The 22,007-nt window shown below is 44.5% G+C and overlaps 1 protein-coding gene across 2 annotated transcripts in view; it reads left to right on the top strand.

The window, feature by feature from the left end:
* Window positions 1-20,788, top strand: part of SLC27A2 (solute carrier family 27 member 2) — an 81,426-nt gene extending 60,638 nt beyond the window's left edge. Inside the window, exons 7-11 of one of the 2 annotated variants that reach the window (XR_005775592.1) lie at window positions 2,530-2,728; window positions 7,107-7,204; window positions 17,739-17,869; window positions 18,452-19,744; window positions 20,204-20,788. Coding sequence is in view for 1 of the 2 variants with exons in the window: in XM_040414045.1 (XP_040269979.1) it covers window positions 2,530-2,728; window positions 7,107-7,204; window positions 17,739-17,869; window positions 18,452-18,628 (605 nt within the window). In the remaining variant the exon portion in view is untranslated. Of the gene's footprint in view, window positions 1-2,529; window positions 2,729-7,106; window positions 7,205-17,738; window positions 17,870-18,451 lie in introns of both variants that reach the window. The other variant, XM_040414045.1, reaches the window with a different exon arrangement.
* Window positions 20,789-22,007: the final 1,219 nt, after the last annotated feature.

The following is a 22,007-nucleotide window of genomic DNA, read 5'->3' as shown; positions in this document are numbered from 1 at the left end:
TCGGATCTCCCTGGATGCACTTCCATAATCCAGCATGACATTGTCACTGAGACTCAGGCAAAAGTCCAGTTAAAACCATACTGGGTACCCGAAGCTCGGCGACAAGCCATCTCGGGGGAGGTGCCGCTAATGTCGCAGCTAGACATCATTGAGGAGTCAAAAAGTGAGTGGGCCAGTCCTATTATTGATACCCAAGCCGGACGGGATGTTGCGGTTTTGTAACGACTTTCGTAAACTTAACGATATTTCTAAGTTTGACGCATATCCCATGCCCCGGGTGGATGAGCTAGTCAAGAGGTTACGACAAGCACGTTACTTTTCTGTTTTGGACCTCACAAAAGGGTACTGGCAGGTGCCCTTAACGGAGGCTGCCAAAGAGAAAACTGCATTCATCACACCTGAGGGGCTGTATCAGTATAAGGTGTTACCCTTTGGTCTGCATGGCACCCCCGCCACTTTTCAGTGACTTATGGACATTGTGCTTCGTCCACATCGTCAGTATGCTTCGGCTTACCTGGACGATATTGTTATCCACAGTACCGACTGGGAAAGTCACCTACCCAAAGTGCAGTGGACTCCCTTCAAAAGACCGGACTAACTGCTAACCCGAAAAAATGTGCAATAGGGCTAGAGGAGACTAAGAACCTGGGGTATGTCATTGGGCGTGGAGTGATCAAACCCCAAGTAAACAAAATAGAGGCAATAAGAAATTGGCCCCGACCTGTCACCTCTAGGCAAGTAAAGTAATTCCTGGGAATGGTGGGATATTACATGAGGTTTGTTCCCCACTTTGCTACGGTGCTGCGCCATTGACAGGGCTCTTGAAGGGACATGAGACAGTGATGGTTCGCTGGGATGATCGGGCGGAAGAGGCTTTCTCCGCTTTCAAGGTCCCCAGTTTCGGTGACGCCCGACTTCAAAAGGGAGTTTATAGTACAGACTGATGCCTCCAAAGTAGGCCTTGGTGCTGTACTGTCTCAGGAAGTCAACGAGGAGGAATATCCCATTGTCTTCCTCAGCCGTAAGCTCACCCCAGCTGAGACCAGGTATAGTATAGTGGAGAGAGAGTGCCTGGCCATCAAGTGGGCACTCGAGTCTCTCTGCTATTATTTGTTGGGGAGAAAGTTCCGCCTAGTGACTGACCACTCCTCTCTCAAGTGGATGAGCCAGGCCAAAGACAGAAATTCCAGGGTCACCCAATGGTTTCTGTCCTTACAAAACTTTACGTTTTCGGTGGAACACAGGGCAGGCTGGTTACAGGGAAACGCGGATGCCCTGTCCCAGGTACACTGTCTGACATGTGTTCACCCCCTCAGGCTTGAACAAAGGGGGGGTATGTGACTCAGTGATGGGTTTTGTCTGGGAAGGCAGGTATTTTCCTCCCAATATGTGCGGCTGGGGCTGGTTTCCAGCCAGGTGAGGTCAAATACCGGACCGGAGTTTAAGTGACGGTCTGGGCTCAGCAGCTGAGTCTCTGTGAGGTTTTGTGCCAACAAGCAGACTTGTGCAATATGAACTTTCCATTGTGTGTGAATTAACACCAAAGAATGCAAAGTGACATGTTCTGTGCAAATTGAACTTTCCATTTGTGTGTGAATTAACACCAAAGACTGCAAAGTGACGTTTTGTTTTGTGCAACTGTCGCAAGTGTGAATAAACACTGAAGTTTGAGTTAAGAACTTGTATTTTGCCTCTGTACTGCGTCCGATTATCCTACCAGAGCGAAACCCCACACTAATTATTTGTGTTGCTCCACCTGTCACTTTGAATTCACCTACAATATGGGGCCACTTTTAGATTTTCAAGGCCACTTTAAGTTCCCAGTCTGTCCCTGTCTATCCTTTGGAGCCAACCTCACAATTAAGACCCTTCCACTCCAGTCCCTTGCTACTGGTCTGAAAGTCTGCTCCACTTGTGAGGACACTATGCCCGTAGAGGTCATTTGTTACTCATGCCAAAAATAATTTGCATTACATTATATCATCCACCTCATTATCGCCAGATTTTAAGTCTGATATCAAGCTGATAACTTCACACATAAAAATGCCTCAGAAAAAAAATACCATGCATTGTCGCTTGTTTCATTTCATACCTTTTCTCCACCATAGGGAAACATTGAGGTCATGCAAGAGTTGCAGTAATACCACAATTTTCCTGAAACTTATGGACAAATCTGTGTCGCCAGGGACCCACCAGCGTAAAATAGAGGAACAGGAGTAAAAATGCAGTTACAAAATGATAGATTTACAGATGGTTAATACTTTGGTGATCAATGTACATGGCAGGACTTGTCCAAGATTAAAAAAATTAGAAACCTTGCAATGCAGAATCATTCTGCCTTCAAGTGAATGGGGCCAAACCGCAAAACCAAACAGCACATGGACACAAATGGTTCTGCTTCTGGAATGAAGAGCAGATCTTGAGAAAACCAAAGTATTTCTTTTTGAATGGGGGTCAGATGAAGAACCCTAATGTATATCTGACATACATCTATGAATAATTTTACTTACACTTTTTGTATACTGTTAGGTCAGCCTGGACTTCTTATCAGCAAGATCACACCACTTTCTCCATTTGGAGGCTATGCTGGAGACAAATCTCACACAGAAAAGAAAATCTTGAGGGATGTGTTCCGGAAAGGAGACATGTATTTTAACACTGGGGATATTTTAATGGTTGATGAGCAAAACTTTGTTTATTTCCATGACAGAGTAGGAGACACTTTCAGGTGAGTAAAAGAAAGTAATGTGACCGCGCATTGTAGACATTAGGGATGAGCGAAGTCGATTCGCATAAAACATCGTTAGAATACTGTATGGAGCGAGCACTCTGTACAGTATTAGAATGTATTGGCTCCTGTGAGCCAAAGCTATTACTTTGATGATAAGGTAATAACTTCAGAAATTCATTTATACTGTTAAAAACCTTTTACCGAACTCAGTTTTGGTTCCAAGTGGTACATTGAAACCGAACCCACGTTCAGGAAATGTTTTTTTACAGTAGAAATCTATTTATGAAGTTACGCAAAGTAATAACTTCGGCTCATCGGAGCCAATACATTCTAATACTGTACAGAGCGCTCGCTCTAGCAATAGAGCAGTGCAGTGGCTACTATTTGATGACCATGGATGATGGCAAAGAAACATAGAGAAGTAAATGAAGATCATTAGGCCAAGGAAAGGACATTATCAGTGCACTGTGTTCTCTTCCCACGCATTATCCATATACTTTGTTAATACTTTTTGCATTATTTCTTACATTGTGATGTCACAGTGCACATTACACCTGTAATGTGGCATCATCTCTTGCATTATTCCTGTGCTGGATATTACTTTGTGCTTTCTGCACTGGACATGACTGTGTGTATTAACCCACTACTGTTACATCACTTTTTGCATGGTTCAAAAAATGCAGCTTTAGGCCTCATGCACACGACCGTTGTGTGCACCCATGGCCGTTGTTCCATTTTCCGTGATTTTCTGCGCACCCATTGACTTTCAGTGGGTCCGTTGAAAACTCGGAAAATGCACCGTTTGTCATCCGCGGCCGTGATCCGTGTATCCTGTCCGTCAAAAAAATATGACCTGTCCTATTTTTTTGACGGACAACGGTTCACGGACCCATTCAATTCAATGGGTCCGTGAAAAAACACGGATGCACACAAGATTGGCATCCATGTCCGTGATCTGTGTCCGTAGGCTACTTTCATACAGACGGATCCGAAGATCCGTCTGCATAAAAGCTTTTTCAGAGCTGAGTTTTCACTTAGTGGAAACTCAAATCCGACAGTATATTCTAACACAGAGGCGTTCCCATAGTGATGGGGACGCTCCTAGTTAGAATATACTACGAACTGTGTACATGACTGCCCCCTGCTGCCTGGCAGCACCCGATCTCTTACAGGGGGCTGTGATCCGCACAATTAACCCCTCAGGTGCTGCACCTGAAGGGGTTAATTGTGCGTATAATAGCCCCCTGTAAGAGATCAGGGGCTGCCAGGCAGCAGGGGGTAGACCCCCCTCCCTCCCCAGTTTTAATTTCATTGGTGGCCAGTTCGGCCCCCCCCGGCCCCCCCTCCCTCTATTGTATTAATATCATTGGTGGCCAGTGCTGCCCCCCCTCCCTCCCTTTATTGTATTATCATTGGTAGCCAGTGTGCGGCCCCCCCTCCCTCCCTCTATTGTTTTAATATCATTGGTGGCCAGTGTGCGGCCTCCCCTCTCCCCCCCTATTAGAAGCATCATACTTACCTGCTGCCCTGTCTGTGACCGGCCGGGAGCTCCTCCTACTGGTAAGTGACAGAACATTAAGCAATGCGCCGCACAGACCTGTCAGTTACCAGTAGGAGGAGCACCCGGCCGGTCACAGACAGCGCAGCAGGTAAGTTTGATGCTTCTAATATTGCTAAGTAACCATGGCAACCAGGACTGTAGTAGCGTCCTGGTTGCCATGGTTACCGATCGGAGCCCCAGCGATTAAACTGGGACTCCGATCGGAACTCTCCGCTGCCACCAATGATCGGGGGAGGGGGGGGGTCGAGGGCAGGACACACACTGGCCACCAATGATATTAATACAATAGAGGGGGGGCCACACACTGGCCACCAATGATAATACAATAGAGGGAGGGAGGGCCGGGGGGGGGCGCACACTGGCCACCAATGATAATACAATAGAGGGAGGGGGGGCCGGGGGGGGCGCAAACTGGCCACCAATAATAATACAATAGAGGGAGGGAGGGGGGGCGCACACTGGCCACCAATGATAATACAATAGAGGGAGGGAGGGGGGCCGCACACTGGCCACCAATGATATTCAAACTGGGGAGGGAGGGGGGTCTGCCCCCTGCTGCCTGGCAGCCCCTTATCTCTTACAGGGGGCTATGATACGCACAATTAACCCCTTCAGGTGCGGCACCTGAGGGGTTAATTGTGCTGATCACAGCCCCCTGTAAGAGATCGGGTGCTGCCAGGCAGCAGGGGGCAGTCATGTACACAGTTCGTAGTATATTCTAACTTGAATCGTCCCCCTCTCTATGGGAACGCCTCTGTGTTAGAATATACTGTCGGATATGAGTTTCACGATCTAACTCAAATCCGATGATATATTCTAACATAGAGGCGTTCCCATGGTGATGGGGACGCTTCAAGTTAAAATATACCATCGGATTGGAGAAAACTCTGATCCTATGGTATATTAACTCCTGACTTTACATTGAAAGTCAATGGGGGACGGATCCATTTGCAATTGCACCATATTGTGTCAACGTCAAATGGATCCGTCCCCATTGACTTGCATTGTAAGTCAGGACGGATCCGTTTGGCTCCGCATGGCCAGGCGGACACCAAAACGACTTTTTTTTTTTATGTCCGTGGATCCTCTAAAAATCAAGGAAGGCCCACGGACGAAAAAACGGTCACGGATCACGGACCAACGGAACCCCGTTTTGCGGACCGTGAAAAAATACTGTTGTGTGCATGAGGCCTTACTGAGAAGATTATTCCTGTACTTTGACATTGGTGTGTCCATTATCTGCATATTGTATCATCACTGTGTACATTATGCCTGTGAAATAAAAGAAGGCATGTCACATATTGGAGAGCAAAATAATTATAAGCTTTTCAAGTTCGGAATTCCCATTCAGTTAAGATAGTCTTAGTAAAGTTGGGCTCCATTCCAGATTTTGCTATGAAGCATAATCAATTGATATGCAGGTGGTTAATAGCTAAAACTGTTATTCAGTGGTGTTATCTCTGTATTTGAATAAATAAATCTTCTGTCCTGTAATTTATTAATCATACAGCTGTGACACTAAGGGTCCATTCACACGTCCGCAGTGTTTTGCGGATCCGCAAATTGTGGATCCGTAAAACACCGGGCCGGCACCCCAATAGAAATGTATATTCTTATCCGCAGCTGCGGACAAGAATAGGACATGTTCTATTTTTTTCCAGAGCTGCGGACCGGAAGTTCGGGGCCACGCACCGGAAATGCGGATGCGGACAGCACAATGTGATGCCAATGTTTTTCAGCCCCATTGAAAATGAATGGGTCCGCACCTGTTCCGCATAATTGCGGAACGGATCCGGACCCATTCAACGGACGTGTGAATGGACCCTTAATGTTATTTCTTATGGCCATTTTTCTGTTTTGTATGTTTTTGGTCTATACACTGTTAAAGGGCCTCTGTCAGCAAGATCAACCCTATTAAACACAGGCATCCTGGCCTGAGAGAGTTGATCATGCTTATTAAATTGATACTTTTCTTTTGTCTGTATGTTAAACAGCTGCAGATATATTTTTATTAATATCCAAATAAGCGCATTGGAGCACCAGGGGCAGGGCTGAATCATTGGCGCACTGCATGTACATATAATATATACTACTTACTATAGCCTTACCATGTTGAATATAGTTTTCTATGCTTAGAAAACTAATACATATTACTGGTTTATTCACAGACACAATGTATGATTTAAAGACACCAGTAATATGTATTAGCTTTCTAAGTACAGAAAACCACTGTACTGAAAATAAGGCTGTATCCTGGAGGTAGTATTTAGCCTTGCATGTAGATGTCCCAGGTTCATATCCCAGAAGAGACTTCTAGATGTTTTTCTCCCTCATCTAACCTAAAATAAATGTCTTATTATATCGAGAATAGAGGTTTTCTATGCTTTAACTCTATGGGACTGCTATGGGATAAGAGTACAAGCACTTGGCTACCTCCAGCAGCACCACATTCCTGAATGGAACAGCAGCACACATTCATAACTGCTGCTACATTCAAACTGGGGGCCCAGATTCTTGTGCAGGGAATATGCTATCTTAGTAAAAACAACTCTTTTAACATAAAATTTTCGGCTTGTGCACCTGAGCCTAGTAACACAGCTGGAGGTGCAAGAGATCAGAGCTGTGGCTCTCTGCCCAGCGCTTTCTAAATTTACAGAATGTGACTTTATTGTTGGTACTGCATTTCAGCATTTGGGCCCCACTTTTAAATTTCCCCAGGTCCACACTTTGTCTAAAATAGCCTTAAAGTCTAACTTTAGTCTAACTGCATGCTGTAATAAGATCGCTCAAAAACTTCAAATGTTTTTTTTTCAGGTGGAAAGGAGAAAACGTCGCTACTACAGAGGTCGCTGATATTTTAGGTCTTATCACTTTCATTGAAGAAGTGAATGTTTTTGGAGTACCTGTCCCAAGTAAGAAGCATTTTTGTAGACACAGCCTTGTTAGGTATTTAAAGGGGCTGAGGTCAACAATATCAGATCGGCGGGGTCCGACACTTGGCACCCTTGTCGATCAGCTGTTTGAAGAGGAGATGGTGCTCCATGTGAGCGCAGCTTCCTGTTCATTACACTGCCCATTGTCTGGGAAGCTAGTGTAATTACAAGTACTCTCTTCTTTCACTTGAATGGAACGATTGCTTGTAATTACACTGCGTCGTTGCTGCAAGGGAGACAATATATAGTGTAATGAACAGGAAGCAGTGCTCACACTTAGCGATGCCTCCTCTTCTTACAGCTGATCGCGGAGGTGCCTGGTATCGGACCCCACGCCAATCAGATCTTGATGATCTATCCTGAGGATTGACCCAGGGATTAGCAACTTCTGGTACTCCAGCTGTTCTGAAACTACAACTCCCAGAATGCTTCATTCAATTATATGGGAATTACAAGAACAGCCAAGCAAGTGTGCAAGCTGGGGGTTGTAGTTTCACAGCAGCTGTAGTGCTGAAGGTTGCTCACCCCTGAACTAATCTATCTACCAAACATACAGCCATAAGAAAAATGAAGTACACCCTCTTTGAATTTTCTGGTAGTATCAGGACATCATAATAAAAAACATCTGGGGGAGATTTATCAAACTGGTGTAAAGTAGAACTGGCTCAGGATCAGATTCCTCCTTTCATTTTCCAAAGGAGCTGTCCAAAATGAAAGGAGGAATCCGATTAGTTGTTATGGGCAACTAAGCCAATTCTACTTTACACCCTGGTCCTTAGAAGGACTTAAAAATGGGCAAATACAACCTCAGATGTGCAACAACGCAGCACTCAGACCCTCACCAATCTAAACTTTTCGAAAACCTTTTTGACCTTTTGCTGACCCTTTAAGACCTTGTAAGGACCAGATGTTACTTTATTACGTCCAGAATTCAAATCGGGTGTACTTTGTATTTGTCATGACTGTATCTAATCTATCTAAATCTTCTCCTCTGTTGAAAACTTGAAGCTGCGTGGAGCATTAAAAATCTACGTGATTGCGCAATACCAATGTATAGCATTATATTTCACCTGTCCTGAGAGTTTTCATTATGACTGTAATTACACAGCAGTACTAGTGCCAGCGTTACTCTACGGTAATCTCTTTTCTTTGCTCAGAGCTTAACATAATCATAAAATTACCAGGGGATATATTTCCCATGCCAGTGAACAGTACAAACACATAATAAGTAGACTCAGCAACGTAGAAAAAGAGGCGGCACAGCTACACATACAATACGCAAGCAAGCGAAGTGTCCGGCAATTCAACTGGTCTTCCAATCACAGAACACTATCGATGGTGCACAGCTGATAGTAAGTAGAGGTACATATGAGCAGTATCGAAGAAGAAAATAGTCAGCGGCACTCACCAGTGTGTAGCTTTCAACTCAATGCTTTTATTCACAGAGTTTCAATCAGGGCACGGGGCAGACAGACAATCTAACACGCACCAAACAGCGAAGGCCGTTTCGCGCTACATGCGCTTCGTCGGGTTGTGCGTCAGCGTGTGTGTCTGCGCCGCCCTTTCAAGTAGTGGCACTGCACGTTGCCATAGAAACAGACAACAAAGCATGCCTGCATAAAGGGTAATTACAAACATAACAAATAAAGGCATACACAGAATGCAAACATAAGAGGCAACAAGTACATGGCACATATATTCAGACGTCTAAAGGAATGCACTCAAGTCGTTTCTATCATTCAGACCAAGCTCTCCCAATGCTTGGGTCCGTAAAATCCACCTAGTCTCTCTCTGCAGGAGGAGGCAATGTCCCCCCTGCCCTGCAGAGAGACGTCTACTGTCTCCAGGCCTGTGAAGGATATACAATCCAAATTACTTGCATGAGCATTTCTTATATGGTCAATGAATCTCAGGCATCCTTTGCCTGTCCTAACAGAATTAAAATGCTCTCTCTAAGGCCTCATGCACACGACCGTTGTTTTATTCCGTGTCCGTTGTTCCGTTTTTCGTGATTTTGTGCGGATCTATTGACTTTCAATGGGTCCGTTGAAAACTCGGCTAATGCACCGTTTGTCATCCGCGTCCGTGATCCGTGGTTCCAGTCCGTCAAAAAAATATAACCTGTCCTATTTTTTTCACGGAAAACGGTTCGCGGACTCATTCAAGTCAATGGGACCGTGAAAAAACGCGGAGGCACACAAGATTGTCATCCGCGTCCGCCTCCTTTTTTTTCCTATCATTTGCATGGCAAACTTGACTTAGACTTTTTTTTACTTTCCTTCATGTCTGGTGATCCTCCAAAAATAAAGGAAGACCCACTGAAACAAAAACGGATCACGGAACAACGGAACCCCATTTTGCAGAACGGAACACAACAACGGTCGTGTGCATGAGGCCTAATAAATCGATCACACCCTTGTCTATACTGTTTACCAGTATAGCAGCTAGAATATGATGTGAATTTCTCGGTCTTCTCTTATAGAGAGCAGCTCATATACTGCAAGTAAATGGTGCTGCATGTAGACTGTTTCTTAGAAATCTGATTCCACCTGTGTATGATGCTTGATTCCAGTGACTTGTATTGATCAGTATATTATGAATGGGACATAAAGTGTTTATTCCAAATCTAAAGAAAAGGATCCTGTGACAAGAGCATACTCGTCACATCTTGTAGCATAATGTATAATGAGGCAAGGTACAAATATTCATTAAAGCTACAACGTTAATAAAAGGAATCTATCGGTACTATGTATGCATAGCATTGCATCTGCTGAATATTACTAACTATGTAAAAAACATCCAACTATCTACACACACTAAACAGCTGAAAGTAGGTGACCCCCCGTTCTAAAGGACCACATACACTGCTGGAGCATCAGGCAGATAATCGCTAACAAGCATTTGTAGGAACGCTCCTGATCTGCCAGGGTAAAGGTGCCGCTGAGTACCCGATGAACCAGTGAAACGCTCAGGTAATAAGATCGTTTGTGCGGTCATCTAAATCATCGTTTCCGGCAGCAGTTTGTGATATCTAAACAGCCTCTGAGACCAGCAAAAAATGATTCTGTATGGGGACAAGCAATGGCACTAGCGATCACTCCTCCCCATACTGTGGAGGAGATCACTGCATGTAAATTCTACAGTCTCCTTCGCTGACAAGCAGGTGATTGTGATCCTGGCACTCGTCTGCTCGTCAGTGAAGGAGACCTCTACATTTACATGCAGACAATCGTCTGTTCGAATGAGCAGTGTAAAGGGGCCTTAAGGGTACGACCTAATATTCAGGTTTCCTGATGCAGTTTTGGGCCTTATCTACACAACTATATATTTTTTTCCACATCCAAGGGAGTGCAAAAAATTTCGACAGCACACTGTGCGCATCCCTTTGTCCGCATGTCCATCCGACAAAAAAAACATCCTACTCTTGTTTATTTTGCAGACAAGAATAGGCATTTTGACAATGGGGTCCGTTGAAATTTGCGGGGTGCTGGGTTTATACACCTTGGCTGTGGCACGTGGCAGAAACCCCACCCACCCTCACTGACTAATAGCAGCACAATTGTGAAAGTAATAAGTCAGCCTAAGGCCTCATGCACACAAATGTATATTTTTTCCGTGTCCGTTCAGTTTTTTTGTGGACCATATATGGAACCATTCATTTCAATGGGTCCACAAAAAAAAGGAACTTACTCCATGTGCACTCCAGAACATGTCCTATTATTGTCCGCATTACGGATAAGGATAGTACTGTTCTATCAGGGGCCAGCTGTTCCGTTACGCAAAATACGGAATGCACACGGACGTCATCCGTATTTTTTGCGGATCCATTTTTTAAGGACTGCAAAATACAGCAAATTACATACGGTCGTGTGCATGAGCCCTTAGGGTGGGTGATAAAAATATGTCACTGCACTTTTTGATGCCGTTTTCTTCTGGTTCTGAATAAAAAAAACTGCAGTGTTCTTCTAAAAATAAAGGGTTTGTTCAAGATTAGAAAAAAGGGTCTTCTTTTTTTCTGTTCAAAATATAACGTAAAACCTTCCCTAAATAGCAAAGGAAAGGAGAAATTTATTCCATAGCTAATGCTTTTGGTTTATGAATGACCTGTTTAAGGCCTCATGCACATGGACGTTTTTTTTCACAGTCCGCAAAAACGGGGTCCGTAGGTCCGTGATCCGTGACCGTTTTTTCGTCCGTGGGTCTTCCTTGATTTTTGGAGGATCCACGGACATGAAAAAAAAGTCGTTTTGTTGTCCGCCTGGCCGTGCGGAGCCAAACGGATCCGTCCTGACTTACAATGCAAGTCAATGGGGACGGATCCGTTTGACGTTGACACAATATGGTGCCATTTCAAACGGATCCGTCCCCATTGACTTTCAATGTAAAGTCTGGAGTCCCTTTTATACCATCGGATCGGAGTTTTCTCCAATCCGATGGTATATTTTAACTTGAAGCGTCCCCATCACCATGGGAACGCCTCTATGTTAGAATATACTGTCGGATATGAGTTAGATCGTGAAACCTCATTTCCGACAGTATATTCTAACACAGAGGCGTTCCCATGGTGATGGGGACGCTTCTAGTTAGAATATACTACAAACTGTGTACATGACTGCCCCCAGGGCAGGGGGCCGTGATCAGCACAATTAACCCCTCAGGTGCGGCACCTGAAGGGGTTAATTGTACTATCATATCCCCCTGTAAGAGATCAGGGCTGCCAGGCAGCAGGGGGCAGACCCCCCCCCCCCCCCTCCCCAGTTTGAATATCATTGGTGGCCAGTGCGGCCCCCCCCCCTTCCTCCCTCTATTGTAATAAATCGTTGGTGGCACAGTGTGCGCCCCCCCCCCTTTCTCCCTCTATTGTAATAAATCGTTGGTGGCACAGTGTGCGCCCCCCATCGGCCCCCCCTCCCTCTATAGCATTAACAACATTGGTGGCCAGTGTGCGGCCTCCCATCCCCCCCCCCCCCCCGATCATTGGTGGCAGCGGGTTACTAGCAATAGTACAATAGTAAAAGATTCATACTTACCTGGGAGCTGCGATGTCTGTGACCGGTCGGGAGCTCCTCCTACTGACAGTTCATTTAGCAATGCGCCGCACAGACCTGTCACTTACCAGTAGGTGGAGCTCCCGGCCGGACACGAACATCGCAGCAGCCGGTAAGTATGAATCTTCTACTATTGTACTATTGCTAAGTAACCATGGCAACCAGGACTGTAGTAGCGTCCTGGTTGCCATGGTTACCGATCGGAGCCCCAGCGATTAAACTGGGACTCCGATCGGAACTCCGCTGCCACCAATGATGGGGGGGGGGGTGGAGATGGGAGGCCGCACACTGGCCACCAATGTTGTTAATGCTATAGAGGGAGGGGGGGGCCGATGGGGGGCGCACACTGTGCCACCAACGAATTATTACAATAGAGGGAGGGAGGGGGGGGGGCGCACACTGTGCCACCAACGAATTATTACAATAGAGGGAGGGGGGGGCCGCACTGGCCACCAACCTATTATTACAATAGAGGGGGGGGGCGCACTGGCCACCAATGATATTCAAACTGGGGAGGGGGGGAGGGTCTGCCCCCTGCTGCCTGGCAGCCCTGATCTCTTACAGGGGGCCGTGATCAGCACAATTAACCCCTTCAGGTGCCGCACCTGAAGGGGTTAATTGTGCTGATCACGGCCCCCTGTAAGAGATCGGGTGCTGCCAGGCAGCAGGGGGCAGTCTTGTACACAGTTTGTAGTGTATTCTAACTAGAAGCGTCCCCATCACCATGGGAACGCTTCTGTGTTAGAATATACTGTCGGTTCTGAGTTTTCACGAAGTGAAAACTCAGCTTTGAAAAAGCTTTTATGCAGACGGAAAGATCCGTCTGTATAAAAACTAACCTACGGCCACGGATCACGGACACGGATGCCAATCTTGTGTGCATCCGTGTTCTTTCACGGACCCATTGACTTGAATGGGTCCGTGAACCGTTGGCCGTGAAAAAAATAGGACAGGTCATATTTTTTTCACGGCCAGGAAACACGGATCACGGATGCGGCTGCAAAACGGTGCATTTTCCGATTTTTCCACGGACCCATTGAAAGTCAATGGGTCCGCGAAAAAAAACGGAAAACGGTCGTGTGCATGAGGCCTAAGGCTGAGTTCACACTTCAGTTATTTGATCAGTTATTTCCATCAGTTATTGTGAGCCAAAACCAGTAGCAAAGCCTACTCAGAGATCATGTATAAGGGAAAGATCTGTCCCTGTTCTGTGTTTTTGACCCAGATCTGGTTTTGGTTCACAATAACTGATGGAAATAACTGACCAAATAAATGAAGTGTGAACTCAGCCTAAGGCCTCATGCACACGACCGTTGTGTGCACCCGTGGCCGTTGTGCCGTTTTCCGTTTTTTTTCGCGGACCCATTGACTTTCAATGGGTCCGTGGAAAAATCGGAAAATGCACCGTTTGGCAGCCGCATCCGTGAGCCGTGTTTCCTGGCCGTGAAAAAAATATGACCTGTCCTATTTTTTTCACGGCCAACGGTTCACGGACCCATTCAAGTCAATGGGTCCGTGAAAGAACACGGATGCACACAAGATTGGCATCCGTGTCCGTGATCCGTGGCCGTAGGTTAGTTTTTATACAGACGGATCCGAAGATCCGTCTGCATAAAAGCTTTTTCAAAGCTGAGTTTTCACTTCGTGAAAACTCAGAACCGACAGTATATTCTAACACAGAAGCGTTCCCATGGTGATGGGGACGCTTCTAGTTAGAATACACTACAAACTGTGTAAAAGACTGCCCCCTGCTGCCTGGCAGCACCCGATCTCTTACAGGGGGCCGTGATCAGCACAATTAACCCCTTCAGGTGCGGCACCTGAAAGGGTTAATTGTACTATCATATCCCCCTGTAAAAGATCAGGGCTGCCAGGCAGCAGGGGGCAGACCTCCCCCCCCCCTCCCCAGTTTGAATATCATTGATGGCCAGTGCGGCCTCCCCCCCCCTCCCTCTATTGTAATAATTCGTTGGTGGCACAGTGTGCGCCCCCCCCCCTCCCTCCCTCTATTGTAATAATTCGTTGGTGGCACAGTGTGCGCCCCCCATCGGCCCCCCCTCCCTCTATAGCATTAGCAACATTGGTGGCCAGTGTGCGGCCTCCCATCTCCCCCCCCCCCCATCATTGGTGGCAGCGGAGTTCCGATCGGAGTCCCAGTTTAATCGCTGGGGCTCCGATCGGTAACCATGGCAACCGGGACGCTACTACAGTCCTGGTTGCCATGGTTACTTAGCAATAGTACAATAGTAGAAGATTCATACTTACCTGCTGCTGGCTGCTGCTGCGATGTTCGTGTCCGGCCGGGAGCTCCACCTACTGGTAAGTGACAGGGTCTGTGCGGCGCATTGCTAAATGAACTGTCACTTACCAGTAGGAGGAGCTCCCGGCCGGACACGAACATCGAGCTCACAGGTAAGTATGAATCTTTAACTATTGTACTATTGCTAGTAACCCGCTGCCACCAATGATCGGGGGGGGGGGGAGATGGGAGGCCGCACACTGGCCACCAATGTTGTTAATGCTATAGAGGGAGGGGGGGGCCGATGGGGGGCGCACACTGTGCCACCAACGATTTTTTACAATAGAGGGAGGAAGGGGGGGGGGGGGGCGCACACTGTGCCACCAACGATTTATTACAATAGAGGGAGGAAGGGGGGGGGGGCCGCACTGGCCACCAATGATATTCAAACTGGGGATGGGGGGGGGGGGGGTCTGCCCCCTGCTGCCTGGCAGCCCTGATCTCTTACAGGGGGATATGATAGTACAATTAACCCCTTCAGGTGCGGCACTTGAGGGGTTAATTGTGCTGATCACGGCCCCCTGTAAGAGATCGGATGCTGCTAGGCAGCAGGGGGCAGTCATATACACAGTTTGTAGTATATTCTAACTAGAAGCGTCCCCATCACCATGGGAACGCCTCTGTGTTAGAATATACTGTCGGAAATGAGGTTTCACGATCTAACTCATATCCGACAGTATATTCTAACATAGAGGCGTTCCCATGGTGATGGGGACGCTTCAAGTTAAAATATACCATCAGATTGGAGAAAACTCCGATCCTATGGTATATTAACTCCTGACTTTACATTGAAAGTCAATGGGGACGGATCCGTTTGAAATGGCACCATATTGTGTCAACGTCAAACGGATCCGTCCCCATTGACTTGCATTGTAATTCAGGACGGATCCGTTTGGCTCCGCACGGCCAGGCGGACACCAAAACGACTTTTTTTTCATGTCCGTGGATCCTCCAAAAATCAAGGAAGACCCACGGACGAAAAAACCGTCACGGATCACGGGAAAACGGAACCCCGTTTTGCGGACCGCAAAAAAATACGGTCGTGTGCATGAGGCCTAACAAGCACAGATGGATATAATGTTTGGGTCTCTTCACAACATACCTTGGCCATGCAGGATGTGGGTTACGTACTCTACATGCTTTTCCTCCACTTGTACGTGATGTACTTATCCACTAGAGGTCAGACATTCCCTCGAAATACTTTACTTCATGCTAAAATATGATTCAACTAATAGTAAAGGAGAAGATATTTTACTAAAAGTCTAAAAGGCCTTGGATAGTTTAAAACATAGAAATTTTTCATGGTGTAAATGGAGGGAGAAAATACTTTGTGATCACATTAATGAAGTAACATAGTACATAAGGCTGAAAAAAGACATTTGTCCATCCAGTTCGGCCTGTTATCCTGCAAGTTGATCCAGAGGAAGGTAAAAAAAAAAAAACCTGTGAGGTAGAAGCCAATTTTCCTCACTTTAGGGGAATAAAAAATACCTTCCCGACTCCAATCAGGCAATCGGAATATCTCCCTGGATCAACGACCCCTCTCTAGTAGCTATATCCTGTAATATTATTACACTCCAGAAATACATCCAGACCTCTCTTGAACTCCTTTATTGTACTCACCATCACCACCTCCTCAGGCAGAGAGTTCCATAGTCTCACTGCTCTTACCGTAAAGAATCCTCTTCTATGTTTGTGTACAAACCTTCTTTCCTCCAGACGCAGAGGATGTCCCCTCGTCAGTCACAGTCCTGGGGATAAATAGATGATGGGATAGATCTCTGTACTGACCCCTGATATATTTATACATAGTAATTAGATCTCCCCTCAGTCGTCTTTTTTCTAAAGTGAATAACCCTAATTTTGATAATCTTTCAGGGTACTGTAGTTTCCCCATTCCAGTTATTACTTTAGTTGCCCTCCTCTGGACCCTCTCCAGCTCTGCTATGTCTGCCTTGTTTACAGGATCCCAGAACTGTACACAGTACTCCATGTGTGGTCTGACTAGCGATTTGTAAAGTGGTAGGACTATATTCTTATCACGGGCATCTATGCCCCTTCTGATGCAACCCATTATCTTATTGGCCTTGGCAGCAGCTGCCTGACACTGTTTTTTGCAGCTTAGTTTGCTGTTTATTAAAATTCCTAAATCCTTTTCCATGTCAGTGTTACCGAGTGTTTTACCATTTAGTATGTACGGGTGACTTGCATTATTCCTTCCCATGTGCATAACTTTACATTTGTCAGTGTTAAACCTCATCTGCCACTTATCTGCCCAAGCCTCCAATCTATCCAGATCACTCTGTAGTAGTATACTGTCCTCTTCAGTGTTAATTACTTTACACAGTTTAGTGTCATCTGCGAAAATTGATACTTTACTATGCAAGCCTTCTACAAGATCATTAATAAATATATTGAAGAGGATAGGGCCCAATACTGACCCCTGAGGTACCCCACTAGTGACAGTGACCCAATCTGAATGTGTACCGTTAATAACCACCCTCTGTTTTCTATCACTCAGCCAGTTACTTACCCACATACAGATGTTTTCTCCCAGTCCAAGCATTCTCATTTTATATACTAACCTTTTATGTGGTACAGTGTCAAATGCTTTGGAGAAGTCCAGATATACGACATCCATTGATTCGCCGCTGTCAAGTCTAGAACTTACCTCCTCATAGAAACTGATTAGTTTGGCATGACCGATCTCTCACGAAGCCATGCTGATATAGTCTACCTTGGTCTACCATTATAGAGTATGGGCACATTCAAAAAAAATTCACAAAATATATTTAGAAAGTGTGCAAGCACAACCACCGATGCCAGATTGCAAGATGGTTGTAATCATGGAAATGAGAATTGTATATTATGATGGAAAAATAAGTCCAGCCAGCAAAGGAAGAAATATGGACAATCACAATACATTAGTAAGTGCCTTGTATTAACTTTCTCTACCTAATAAATGCTATTTGCTGAAGTGAGACAACCCCTATAATGCTGGAGAATTTTCATACAAGCGATTCTAATTAAGAAAGCCAGTTGAATGACTAGCGAAACATCTTCAAGGAAACAAAATGTTATCACTACAAGTATCATATTAAAAAACTGTACACTGGTCAGTAGCTTATATTTAGCTGTCATCTGAATGATTTGCTTTCTTTAACAGATCATGAAGGCAGAATAGGAATGGCCACTCTTAAATTGAGAGAGTATGAAACGTTTGATGGTAGAAAGTTGTACGCTCATGTCCGAGACTTTCTCCCGAATTATGCACGACCGCGCTTCATTCGTGTTCAGGTACGAGGTCTAATAAATGACTAATTTGTGATGATATCATACTTGTTTGTATTAATGAGTTCCTAGGTAAAAACACTATAAAGCATCATATAACATGCTGTTCCTAAGAAAAGAAAAGTCCCGGAAGACTACTTTAAGGGCAGTGAGGCAGTCATACATATGTGCTGTGACTAAGTAGGAACATTAAGCCATTGTATAGGACCGTTACTCGGTTATTCTATAGGGTTACTATACATCACTGCATGGTGGTATTTCCATTATATGGCACTGCGCTGCACAGTGTATTATTTTTGTGTGTATGATGACGGCAGCACTATATAGGATTGTTATTTAGGCAACTGTAGAGAAGTTTGATTTGTAAACCCATACCATAGTATATGGAGCTTATAACTGGGCACTATATGGGGGAATCAAGAGACTGTACCACAAAGGCCATCATCCAATGTTGGGCCAACCATGGTGTATTAAAAAGCACTACATCTTGGAGACTCCTTCATAAGATATAAGATATACAGTAATACAGTATGTCTTCTTTATCCTGTAGTGGCTATGTTCTCATCATATATTTTTGTTCTTTATTAGAAAGAGCTAGAGATCACAGGAACCTTCAAACAGCGCAAAGTGGAGCTTGTCAAAGAAGGCTTCGATCCGGCTACCATTACCGACCCCCTTTACTTTCTGGACGAGAGAGAAAAGAAATACGTCCCCATGACCCAGACTATATATGAAGATATAAAAAATAAAAGACTCAAAATGTGAGACTACGAATAACGGGACAGCTTTGGTTTCTCTGAATTCATCATACCCTGGATGTTAACACTGTGACTAGATTATTTTCTATAAAAAGAGATTGGTAATATGTAATAAGTATATGTTTGTACTTTCTTAGGAGGGTTACTTAGTAACAACATCAATTCCATCAGGATGATATTTAGTGCCCCATTGGGGCCAATTTGTACGTGGTGACCCTCTGAACGGGTTACAAAAATAAACAACATGAGCGGCTTGTGTTGTAATACAGCTGCAATACCCAGCACTGCTCATTTAGAGCAATCTTTGTAAGACATTACAAGATATGAAACTGCTTGCCCTTTAAAAGGAAAACTAGAGAGACAGACACAGCAGGACATGATGGACTACAGTTACCAAATAGACTTATGCAGGAAAGACGTTATGAAAATACTGTAAACAGACATTTGCCATAATTGCAGGATAGTAGCCCTTGACCCCATCTTGAAGCTGTGATAAATAATTAGATATGTCTGATATATTAGACGAGTAATCAAAATCCCTTACAAAGTGATAGCACTGGCAATAAACCATGAAACTGGTACACTTGCTGCCTACTGCTCAGATACGGTGGTGCTCAAGATGATGGAAAGTCTCTTTGTAAAACCCACTGCCAGCTCAATCACGCATTACAACTCAGAAGGTCGTTTTAGGTGCTAAGGCAGGTATATGGGGGTCATTTACTAAGCTGAAATATGCCTAAATTAGGAGTATTTCAGGCGCAGATGGTGGCACAATGGACAATGGTTAGTTGCGCCGCTATCTGGGACTTCGCTCTGCTCACGCCAGTTCTAAAATTGTGGGTGTAGAAAAAGGTCTAAATGTAAGAGAGCTAGGAAGCTGTCTTACATTTAGAACTGGCACTGGATGCACCGAAGTTATATAGAGGCCTGCGCCTCTTCGTAACTTAAGCAGATCTCCGCCAGTTTAGGGGTTTATCTAAAATGTCGATCTTAATAAATGGGCCCCATGGAGTTCAGTAACCACACCAGGGATTACCACTAGTTGGTACTTGCTTGATAATGTATGCTCCTCAGGATGGTGTCACATACTGTTTCTTTTCTGGCATTCTTTAGGGGTTTTGTGGTTTTTGGTGCTAGCATTTTTTTTTACTTAAAAATGCCAGTTCCAGATGTTGCATGGAAGTCTATAGGAAATATTAAATGCAGGACAAACAGGCATCGTTTGTGTAGTGGTGTACGTTTTTTGTGTCAATGACTGCTGTTTTTTCCCCACAGATCTCCATTGCTTTTTTCTTTTGTAGCTCCAAAAATGCCTATGCAATGATGGTTGGCATGTTTAATGGTGTTTTTGCATGGCAGACACGTGGTGGCAGAATCCATGACTGGTGAGAACACCGATCATAGTCTTTTAATGCCTCAGATATCATGGTCAATTGCAACCACGGCATCTGAGAGCTCTTTTCCCAGGAGTTCTGCGCTTCCAGGGACCAATCAGATCATCCGCGTTAAGAGGCCTGTCATAGCGAAGTTCCTATCAAGCCTTGTGGCAGGGCTTGATAGGAGCACAATAAATCTCCCATAGGCTGCAATGCTAAATAATTGCAGTCTATGAGAGAAGCAATCAGATGATCACATTTTCTAGCCCGCCAGAGAAAAGTGTATAGAATAAAATAAAGAGATAAAAATTCAAATCAATACAAACAAAAAAATATAAAGATCATTGGTATTGCCGCATCATAAAATGCCCATACTATTAAAATCTACGGTGAACGTTATACCGGAAAGAAATCAAATGGCTGATTCGCCTTTTTATGCTGCTTCACCTCCACAAAAATGGAATATAAAGTGATCAAAAAGTCATACACATCCCCAAATAATGAAAAATACAGATCCTACAAAAAATGAGCCCTTACACAGGTCTGTGGATGTAAATGTAAAAAGGTTATGGCGATGCAAATAAATAAAAAATTACTTTATGCAAAGGTCCAAGTTTTCCAATTCCCCCCCCCATTTGGATTTTTTTTTCCAGTTTCCCACTACATTGTATGCAATATTAATATTTGAAATTACAACTTATCCCACAAAAAAACAAACCCTCATACATGTATGTAAACGAAAAAATAGAGCTATGGCTCTAAGAAGGCAGGGAGTACAAAAAAAAAGAAAATAAAGAAAATCGCTTAGTCAGGAAGGGGTTAAAAACTCCAGGCGCTAAAAGACACTTTATGTGCAAAAACTCTACAAAAATGTTGATCATATCTGGTGTTTTTTGGCCCAAAAATGGAGACTTATCAAAACTGGTGCAAAGGTAAACTGGCTTAGTTGCCCATAGCAACTAATCATATTAGAACTTTCATTTTCCAAAGGAGCACTGAAAAATTAAAGGTGGACTCTGATGGGTTATTATGGGCAACTAAGTTTTCCTTTGCACCAGTTTTAATAAATCTCCCCCATGTGTTTGTCTCTCTTCATGTGACCACTAGAATCTTCTGTGTTCAGTATTCAAATGTCTAGGTCTTATCTTGTCTGGTCATTGGTGGCTGGAACCAAGGGGTTTCCTGGCTTGTTAATAATAATAAAATAAAAAAATTAAAATTAAAAACATAGGATCTGCATGGTGTAATATAAAAATTAAGTGATGCTCCATTAACCAATTCATTGCCACTTCTCTCCCACTGTTATCTACTTCCTGGTCCCTCCCAACACACAGGAAATGACCGTTCAGCCAATCACTAGCTGATGCTGACAGTGATGGGCTGAGCAGTCATTTACTATGTGTAAAGAGACAGGTGGGGGATCGTGAAGTGTCAGAAGGGCAGGGGATTGGTAAGGTGAGTAGCTCTTATTTTATTATTTTACACAGAGCCTTTTATAAAAAAAATTTAAAAAAAAAGGAATTACACTTCCAGACAACTCTATAAAGGTTAATGCTCCACAGGCTACAAACACATTATAAATTCGTAACTATGGTAGATCACTATTTAACATTCCTAACTATTGAATATTAAATGGTCATTTTAAGATGGGAATTTTTAGGTCTACATGAGAGAGTCCGACATTACTTTTCCCACTTGTTTTATATGTGCGGACAATGTAATAACTATAGTCACTGGCAGGTGCGTAGCTAAAGGCTTATGGGCCATGGAGCAAGAGTTCAGCTTGGGCCCCCTTCACTCAGAGCTTTGTGGCCAGGGGCAGGGAAACACACAGCCTTCATGCTGCCTGAGGCAAAGAATTGAAACGTGCCCCCCCCCCCCCACCCATGCCAAATTCTTGACCTAACCCCTTCCCTCCAGCCAGAGGTGTAACTTGACGAGCATGCACTTTCTATAATACCAGTGTTTTCTTACGTGGCACAAGGGTTTTTGGGTACCCTCAGGCTTCTG

Source organism: Bufo bufo, chromosome 1, assembly GCF_905171765.1.
Source record: "Bufo bufo chromosome 1, aBufBuf1.1, whole genome shotgun sequence".
Lineage (NCBI taxonomy): Eukaryota > Metazoa > Chordata > Amphibia > Anura > Bufonidae > Bufo > Bufo bufo.
Note: the sequence above shows the minus strand (reverse complement) of the source record. Positions and strands in the feature narration are given on the sequence as shown.